Source organism: Cibotium barometz, chromosome 34, assembly GCF_041138505.1.
Source record: "Cibotium barometz isolate CiBa-2024 chromosome 34, ASM4113850v1, whole genome shotgun sequence".
Lineage (NCBI taxonomy): Eukaryota > Viridiplantae > Streptophyta > Polypodiopsida > Cyatheales > Cibotiaceae > Cibotium > Cibotium barometz.
Window position 1 is genome coordinate 45845216 of NC_141079.1, and position 10037 is coordinate 45855252.

Here is a 10037-nt window from a genome sequence, read left to right on the forward strand (position 1 = left end):
AATTAGTGAAGCATAATGATGAGTAATGATTGAGATTAAGCTAAAGAAAGATCAGAGAAGTCTAGAGCTAAGCTAATGGGGAGCTGAAACCAAGCTCTGATACCATGATGAAACTTGTAGATCCAAGCTCCAATGGAGATGATGATGATAAAGAAGACTCAATTTTATACTAATTAATAACGTGATTAGTGCTAATCTAAGCTAGGGTGGATGATACCTAAACAAAAATATAATGAATATCCTAAACTAATTAAGCTTTAGACTCGAGCACAATTAAGTTACAAGATTAAGACTTGTACTCATAAAGAGGCTCGAGAGCTTGCTTGTTTTCATCGCTTGAAATGGCTCCCTTTTATGATATGAGGAGAGTACAACAAAGCTATGATAGCTCATATGGATACCTTGATTAGGTGACTTGGCACTCTAGCATCACTCATTTTAACACTGTATGTCCTTTAACCTTCACTTAGTAATCATTTATACTCAGTTTCTCTCTAGTTACATTATTCATCTCCTACTTTAGCTGCATCTTCTGAGCTTGGGTGTTTATATTGTACATCTTCACTAAGGTGTATCAAGTCTCCTTAGACATTTGCACATTCTGTATATGCAAAATCATAGAATTTCTTACACTGACAAACAACCAATATATCACCTTTCTGGCTCTTTCATGCCATGCTTTATATGCATGCATCTGTTATGGGGTCGGATATTCTTCAACAATGTCTGGCTCCTTTTCATCACCTGTGATAAACTCCCAATATCCTTTTCCAATCATAAGGAAATTGGTCATCCACTATTCTTGTCACTCATAATTTGACAAGCTATCAGACGTCTGTACTTGTAGTAACTAAGTACTTTTAACAACTTCTTTACTTATGTTAACTTGTAAACTTTGACAGTCACTACTGTCCTATGATCAAAATTTTAATGTAACTTTTTATTGAACCATAAATTTGACATACACAATCAAAATTGACACTTTCACAGAGTGTATGTGATAAACTTGGGGAGCCAAAATGGGGTCCGAAACACACCCGAATGGAGCCATAACACACAAAATTATAGTTGAAAAAGAAAATTGCACACAATATGATCTTCTTTCTTCACACAGGAGGATGTCTCAAACTGAGATAGTGACTTTCCTGTTTGCCTGTAGCTCTCACATCTACCAAAGCTGTTGCTCCAAAATCAAAGAGAGAAAGAGATGGAAATATGTTACCCGTTTCCTTGCTTTCCTTATTCTTGCCTCAACTCACACAGACCGGAGCTTTGATACCATAAAGAGAATGCGGAGGAGAGGAGTCCTTGCAAGCAAACACACACACAAAAGAGAGCAAGACACAAGAGAGAGATGGATGACTGAATTTTCTTCTATCTTCTTCTCTCAATCTAGTATATCATAAAGATAAGAGTACATACTAAAAGATAAAGTACTCTCCTACTAAAACATATAAGCTCGGTCCATGGTGTAAACCCGACTATATAAGTTGGCGCTATAACTATGCCACACTCTAGTAATCCAAATTGGCTGTCATACAGTCTATCATCCCCTGGCGGCATATCAACTATAATTTCACCAACTGTGCCAAGGGCATTACTGCAAATGCTATCACTTAGGTGGATCATCAATGTCCATAGCACTAGTTGAGCTCGATATCTCAACAAGACTAAGGTAAACTCTTGAACATGCGGCACGGACGGAATGTGAGCCTTCGTATTGGATGGAAAGCAATCTCGTTGTGTTCAAGATCTTAAGTACCTTGGATAAGCTTTGCTTGGATCTTTATGGACAACAAGCACTATATATGGACAATGTGCACCTAAGGACAACTACAATGCAAGCGGGGGATAATGTAATACACCTTATGGTGGACCGAGTAGTGGGTTGTCCTTTGAACTGACCGCCAACTAGCACTAGTATCTTTGCTATATATATGTGCATAGAAAAGTCATCATTCTAACAATTAGAGACTACATCTGGTCAAGGAGAACTACACGTGTGTGTTATATATGTGAAAACTTCTTTTGATAGTCTATGGTGGCTGTTTCCTTGATAAAAGCAGAGTACATCTGTAAAAAAGGAAGTAACCTAAGAAATCATGTAGGCTTCAAATTTACAGCAACATTCTATCTGAGACACATTGGCCTGCATAGGACGAAATCCCATCTTCCATGACATAAATAAACACAACTAGCCAATGGATGTGTAGCCTAGCATTGGGCAAAAGAAGGGGGAAGTCCTAGTTCAAATCTCCACAGGCTTCCTCATGATATCCGGGTCGATTGCGATTGTAATTGGCACTCAAGTTGCTACTACAAAAGGATCTACTCAAGGAAACAATTTTTTTTCATAAAAATAAACACATTAACTCAATACATTTTATTAAAGTATGAAAACAGGTCATTCCTATGCAGTATCACACAAGTGATTGATTGTAGGAGGATCCAGATGTTCTCTCACAAAGCCACTCAATTTGGCTCGTCATTTGATGTGTGTGTGCAGGAAAGTAAGGTCAGGTTGATATCATTACTCAGGAAAGGCATGAACAGAACATTGTTGCTCACTTTCATAGTGCTCAAACTCATAGCAAAAATATTTATGGGGCTACCCCCCTGAAGTGCCTACTTATTAGGCACATCAGCTTTTACAAGGCCTTATTGAGAAATTCCTTCCTCTTAGACTCTAGAAATCTGCTCAGATACCAAATTGTAGGTTAAGGTAACGCAGAGGCAAGTGCAACATGTGAAATCTGAAATCTGTCACCATGAAGCTGGGCCAGCCAGTCTATACCAGCAAAGGCAGCATGCTTCAGAGAAGAAGAAGCTCCAGCATTTTAACCACCTTGGCATCTGTTGCCTTCAGTTTCCCCTATTTTGTACCAACAAGCAAATTCTCAGGGGAGAGGAGGGGTAAGGGCGTTGCACTCCCTGTAATGAGGAAGCACTATGATATCCTTCTATGGAATGGCAGCAAGGTGCCAAAAGGGTATGAAGAAATCATACTTGAAGTCGGGAAATGATTTTGGCAGGAATGGCTTCATTGACCATCTAAATTGCAGGACTATTGCAGTTCGCTAACTTGCCTTGGCCTATAAACACCACAACTACCCCTCAAATGCCCTGTTTCTTGCAGCCATTGCCTTTATTTTAGGCTTCTCATCTGCTGCTTCCTTCTCCTGCAAATTGGAGGCATCCCTGAGCACTGGTTCATGCTCTCTAGTTTTGGCTACATGTCTATTTTAGTTCATTGTTGCCCTCGAGCTTTTGGAACTTTCCTGAGCTGCTGTGTGCACCCAGGATGGGACATACTCTTCCTTGGTAAGTGCTTTCATAGAGCATATAGCCCAGCCTCTCCCTCTCCTCCCTGTATCAGGCCTCACATTAAGGCCCACTCACCACATGAATGTCAGAGCTTTTTAATTTTCGTATTGCTCAGTTTGAAATTTTGCTTAGAAATATTTCCCATGAAAAATGAGTCCTGCCAATCTAGGACATCAATCTACTAAGACCCTTAAAATATTTCCCATGAAAAATGAGTCCTGCCAATCTAGGACATCAATCTACTAAGACCCTTAAGCACCAGAACTGCATGACTACAAACCGTTTTAAGATTCCCCATGGAAAAATGAACCCTGCCAATCTAGGCCATCACTCTACTTCCATACCTGTATGTTCACTCCATGATGATAACCCAAGTGACATGCATAGATTTTAGACGTTAGAACATATACTGCAGCTTGTCCATTGTCCGATATCACCGCAAAGGCCTCTTTTCCAAGCTCTAGGTTACCCCACTTTTGACAAGCTCCCAACACCATATTGAAAAAGTACCATCTCCATGATTGCCTCAGTCTCATCCAGCTGGCCTGCATGGCTACACCTTTGATGCCAATATGTCACTCCATGTCATAACCCAAGTGACCATCTGCATAGATATTAGACATTATAACATATGTTGCAGCATGTCCATCATCCAATGTCACTGCCAAATCAAAGGCCTGTTTTCCACACTCTAGATTGCCCCACTTTTGACAAGCCCCCAACACTATATTACAGGCAACCAGATCGGCTTGAATAGGTACCGTCTCCACAATTGCCACAGCTTCTTCCAGCTGCCCTGCACGGCCAAGAAGGTCAAGCATGGAGTTACAGTGCAACAAAGTTGGATTGATCCCAAACTCATTGCTCATAGCTTCAAAACACTGCTGACCCTTAAGCACCAGACCTGCATGACTACAAACCGTTATAAGACTAAGGAATATACCCCCTTTTGCTTCTATGCCTTCGATGCTCATTTTCTGAAGCATATCAAAAACAATCTCCACCTCTGCTTGGCGGGCATATCCTTTAATCAATGCATCCCATGTCACCAAGTCTCTTATGGGCATTGCATTAAACACCTGTTGAGCATCAACCATGCTTCCACATTTGCAATACATGTCAACAAGAGCAGTTGCCAAAATCACTTCATTGATTCTGTGAATAAGGGCATGGAATTTCTTACCAATTTCAAGGGCTGCCATGTCACCACATGCTTGCAGGATGCTTCCAAAGATAACAGTGTTTGGTAAGAGACCTTGCTCTTGCATTCGTGAATAGAGTATTACAGCTATCTCCTCTTCTCCTTGCTCAGAACAGGACAAAATTGCAGCATTCCACATAACAACATCTGGAGAGATACCCTCCAGTTGCATTTGCTGGAAAAAGTTGAGTGCTTCCTTTCCAAGCCCATGCTCAGCATATCCAGAAATAAGTGCAGTCCACGAAACAACATCTTGATCATGCAGCTTGTTAAATGCTTCCTGTCCTTCTATGAGTAAGCCACATTTGACATACATATCCACCAAACTGTTGCCAATACTAGGATCTATTTCAAGCCCTTTCTTAAGAACTTCAATATGTAATTCCTGGCCCCTTTCTATGAAGCCTAAGCTGCTGCAGGCTTTCAAGCTGCAAACATATGTGATAACTGTTGGAGACACGCCCTCTGAAAGCATCTGTTCAAGACAGCTTAGCACGTCCTCCCCACTGCCATACTCAGAATACCCCGTGATTAAAGCATTCCATGAAATTGCATCTTTAACTAGCAGCCCATCAAAAACTTCTTGTGCTTCTGCAAGTGAATCACACTTAACATAAGCATCCACTATAGCGCAGCCAACAAACGGATCCTCTTCGTATCCCTCCTTGACAATTTGGGCATGAATTTCATGGGCCTTAATGACTCCCATGTTGCCACAAGACTTCATGCTGCAAACAAAAGTAACCTCATCTGGAGGCACCCCTTCCTGTTGCATGTGTTCCAAACAGTTCAAGGCTTCTTTACAGAATCCATGCTCAGCATATCCTCCAATCAAAGCATTCCAGGACACTGCATCTCTAATTTGAAGCTCGTCAAATGTTTCCCGTGCTTCTGCAATTGAGCCACATTTGACATACATATTGACAATAGCAGCTCCGATGTATGGATCTCTTCCATCTCCCTGTTGAGCAATCTGTGTGTGTATTTCTCTTCCCTTGTTTAGAGCTCCGGCACTGCCACAAGCTTTCAGTCCGGAAACAAACACCACCTCATCCGGAGAGATGCCCTCAAGTTGCATCTGTTCTAAACAGCTCAGGGCTTCCTTAGCAAACCCATATTCAATATATCCTGCAAGAAGAGCGGTCCATGTAATTACATCTCGATTTGGCGATTTGTCAAAAACTTCTTGTGCTTCTGCAAGCAAGCCACATTTGGCATACATGTCTACCACAGTGTTGGTGAGCAACAGCTCACCTTCATACCCCTGTTTGGCAATCTCAGCATGTATTTTCTGGCCACTTTTTAAAGCTCCAATGCTACTACAAGCTTTCAAGCCACAATTCAATATAACAGGATCCAAATGCATGCCTTCAAGTTGCATTTGTCTCAAACAATCCAGTGCTTCCTCACCAAGGCCGTTCTCAGCATAACCTGTAATGAGTGCAGTCCATGAAACTACATTTTGAGCTGGCAACTTGTGAAACACATCCTGTGCTTCTGCAAGGTTACCACATTTGGCATACATATCCACCAAGGTGTTGCCCACAAAAAGATCTCTTTCACATCCTTCAATGGTGATGGCAGAATGTATTTCTTTCGCATTCTCCACGCACCTATTCTTACCACAACCTTTCAGTAGAGCCACATATGTATAGTTGCTGGGCTGTATACAATCCTCCCGCATTTTCTGGTATAGGCTAAGGGTATGCTGCAGATTACCGCATCCTACATACCCTTGAATGAGGGAAGTCCAAGAATGCTCATTCCGATGCACCAATCTGTGGAAAACCTGCTGAGCTTCAAGGATACTTCCACATTCCACAAACATCGGAACAAGATAGTTCTCAAGCATCCCATGATCCTCCATCCCAAATTCACATAGGCATGCATGCAAGTGCTTTGCGTGTGCAAGAGATTCCCTTTCCCTGCATGTTTGCAAGATGGATATGAGATTCTCCACTGAAGGTGGCTCAGGCATCCAATTCAAAGAAGAGAGTGGATACTCCAAGCTGGACATCTTCCTACCACTGTTGTAACGCAGATGGTGTGTTGCATACACATCAAAAGATACTCCAGGATTACAGGTAGTCATGAGATTGGCAAGGTGGTAGAGGCCCTGGCCAAAAGTGGTTCCTCCGACCAGGAGACGCCACAGACATGCAAGTGGAATATGTGTTCACCCTGCGGCTGTCAATGTGGAAGAACAACTCTGGATCTGCAGTGCCATTCATGGCGCCTGGCTACCCTCATAGTGATAATTGTTGGCATTGAGGGTCGCGTGTCGCACATGCCCATGTGAGACGCTGGGTTTGGTCATCGACAGCAGGTCTCCCTGCTCATGCCGTTTGTAATTACACGCGGGAGAGAGTCGACGCCAATCCGTCTTGGGCGTTTTGGCCATTTGTTCCACACAGCAACCAAGATAAGTGCTTGAAAGGGTGATACCCGGGTGTGTGCGAGGCCTGTGGGAAAAACAATGGAAAAGCATCAGGCTCTGCGGTTCGGAGCAGTTACGATGAACCGCACGAGTGTACGGCCTTTCTGCCTCCTTGCCCCTTGCAATGCTCATTGTCATTTTCTATTTATGAGATTTACTTGTTTTTTAATAATTAAAATAACACTAGTGTAACTCTAAAGTTTTACAATTCATTACATTATGTCTTTTTCTATTTATGAGATTTACTTATTTTTTAATAATTAAAATAACACTAGTGTAACTCTAAAGTTTTACAATTCATTACAATGCTAGTCTATGGAACATTTATTATATTTGCAATCATGAAGTGCCCAAAGTCCTTAAAAAAAAAATAACTCATTAATTTTTGTACATACATAGCATACATGCGGTCTGAAGGTTTGAACCAACACAATTATGCTTTTTATTTTGAGAAAGGAGCGGTTTTTGCAATTTCTCAATGCATGTAGTGAATTGTATGCTAGAATCACTTGCATGGCATGCTTTCCTCTCTTGCATGCTAGAATCACTTGCATGGCATGCTTTCCTCTCTTGCTAGACTCTCCAACAACTCTCTCTCTATCATCATCATTATCAACACAACTCTCTCTTTATCATCCTCATTTACAGCTTACAGATCGGATTGGACGCAGTGAGAGAGGTAGCGAGAGGATCCATTACCTCTCTCTCTATCATGTATGCAAGATTGCATGTCTCAAATAGGCATTACCTCTCACTTGTATACAACTAGTCTCTCGCTTCCTCTCTCTTTCTCTCTCTCTCTCTCTCTCTCTCTCACACACACACACACACACACACACACACACAAAAAGAGCATGCACACACAAAAGAGCATGCACACATGCTTTCTCAAAGCTGTAATCAAGGGATGGAGGGGGCAACAAACCAAGTAAATAGAGGGGGTCAATACAAGACCTTGTAGTGAAGCAAAGGAGGGGAGGGATTCAGACATAACGAACTAGGGGAGAGGAGGGGGTGGATATATGAACTTGCAGCAAAGCAGAGGTGAGGGAGGGGCAAGGGTTGCGATGTTGGACGAGGTCAGGGAGAGGCATGGTGGGGTTGAAGTGTTGGAGGAGGTGAGAGAGGGGCGTGGTAATGATCCTATGACTATGGGAGGGGAACTAAGAGGGGAGGTACAACGACTTGGGTTGTTCGAAAACCTTAGGAGGAGGGATGAGACTGTTAGTCATCTCCTTGTCTGTACCATATTACACTGTAGGGAGTGCGGGCCAGTGTTGTGGGTGTGCCCGCTTATGTGTGAGTTTCTCCATTTTTCATCATTGTCCATATTTTCCCAAGTTTTGCTAGTTGTGGGGGGGCTCTATTTTTTGCCTGGTTGGCTGTAGGAGTTTTGCTGCTAGGAGGTGGCCAACTTGGTTATCTGATGGCTTTATTTTTTCCTTGGTCGACTGTAGGAGTTTTGCTGCCAGGAGGTGGCCGACTTGTTTATTTGATGGCCGACTTGCTTTTCTTTACTGGTCGACTCATCATTTGTTGGGGCTGTGGAAAAAACAATAGAAAAGCATCAGGCTCTGCACGGCGTGCCCCACGGTTCGGAGCAGTTACGATGAACTGCACGAGTGTACAGCCATTCTACCTCCTTGTAATGCCACCCCCATGCAATGCCACCAAGTGCCCATTGTCATTTTCTATTTATGAGATTTACTTATTTTTTAATAATTAAAATAACACTAGTGTAACTCTAAAGTTTTACAATTCATTACATTATGTCTTTTTCTATTTATTAGATTTACTTATTTTCTAATAACTAAAATAACACGTGTAACTCTAAAGTTTTACAATTCATTACAATGTTAGTCTATGGAACATTTATTATATTTGCAAAAATGTTGCTAGGGCATTTGTCAGTCCGAATGGCATGACTGTAAATTCATAATGCCCACATCGAGTATTGATGGTTGTCTTGGGGATATCTTGATCCTTAATTCTGATATGGTAATATCCAGATTTGAGATCTATTTTTGTGAACATTTGGGTTCCACTTAATCGATCCCCAAAAGTTCATCAATCTTAGGGATAGGATATTTATTTTTGACTGTTAACTGACTTAATCCTCTATAATCAATACAGAGTCTTAACATTCTATCTTTCTTTTTCTAAAAGAGAACGGGCGCACTCCAAGGTGAAACACTGGAATCCTTGCTCTAGTAGTTGTCTTAACTGCTCCTTTAGTTCTGTGGCTTCAGGAACTGGCATCTTGTATGCACGACGCTGGGCTATTGGCTGAGCTCCGGGAGTTAGCTCTATCTCATGATCTACTTCACGAGTTGGAGGCATCTCGGTCAGCTCTTTTGGGAATACATCAGCATACTACTTAGCCATTCTGGTTCCTTAGCCTTGCATTTTCTGTCTACTAGATTCATTTTAATGACATAGACAGCTTGCTCTTTTCTGAGTCCCCTTCAACAATTTAGAAGCTTTGACTAACTCCAGAACTGGGGATCCAAAAATTCCAGTTCCTTGAGCTTGATTCCCGTGAAGGTCGAGGAACGAGATGGTTCCATTGTGACAGAGTGAATGTCAGCCTGATTCTTATGGAGCCAATCCATTCCAAGGATTTCGTCATAGATTCCCAAGGGTAAGACTCTGAATTGGCAGTTTGTTGCATTCCCATCTAGATTAAACTGAATGCGGTCTGTCTTATGGTGTGTGAAAAGAATCTTCCCGGCCAAATCTACTTGCATAGGTTTTCTTGTTTTCTGATCTAGGACTAACTTACACAAGCATCCAGGGGAAATAAAAGAATGTGTACTGCCTGAATCAATCAAAAGCTTAAAGTGCTTACCCTTGTACTCTACTGGAGTTTGAAGGACTGAGAACTGACGATTTTACCCTTGATGTTCAATTGCGACATAAATGTGTCCTCTTTCTTCCTCCAATGCGTCAACTATCGTGATGGCTTTTGCTGCCGTCTCTGGGGTGGAATTCTCTCTCTGTAGCTTCCCCAATTCTGGGAGGGGGTTTTGAGACTACTTTAAGTGAAGCTGCAGGATGAGCTGGCACTCTTATGGG

At 42.0% G+C, this 10037-nt stretch overlaps 1 protein-coding gene across 1 annotated transcript; it reads right to left on the minus strand.

Annotated features, from left to right (window-relative positions):
- Positions 1-3899: 3899 nt before the first annotated feature.
- LOC147619094 (pentatricopeptide repeat-containing protein At4g18520, chloroplastic-like) lies at positions 3900-6756 on the minus strand. The gene is made up of 2 exons (XM_086774410.1): positions 6608-6756; positions 3900-6450 (listed from the first exon to the last, which is right to left on the minus strand). The coding sequence occupies exons 1-2, from the start codon at positions 6754-6756 to the stop codon at positions 3900-3902; spliced, it is 2700 nt and encodes an 899-aa protein (XP_086630536.1).
- Positions 6757-10037: the final 3281 nt, after the last annotated feature.

Excerpts from the sequence above, each read along its gene's own strand:
- LOC147619094 (XM_086774410.1), bottom strand. The coding sequence starts at position 6,756 with ATGAATGGCACTGCAGATCCAGAGTTGTTCTTCCACATTGACAGCCGC. Across the intron at positions 6,451-6,607 it reads TGCCAATCTCATGACTACCT|GGAAAGGGAATCTCTTGCAC; the intron begins GTAATCCTGGAG and ends GCAAACATGCAG.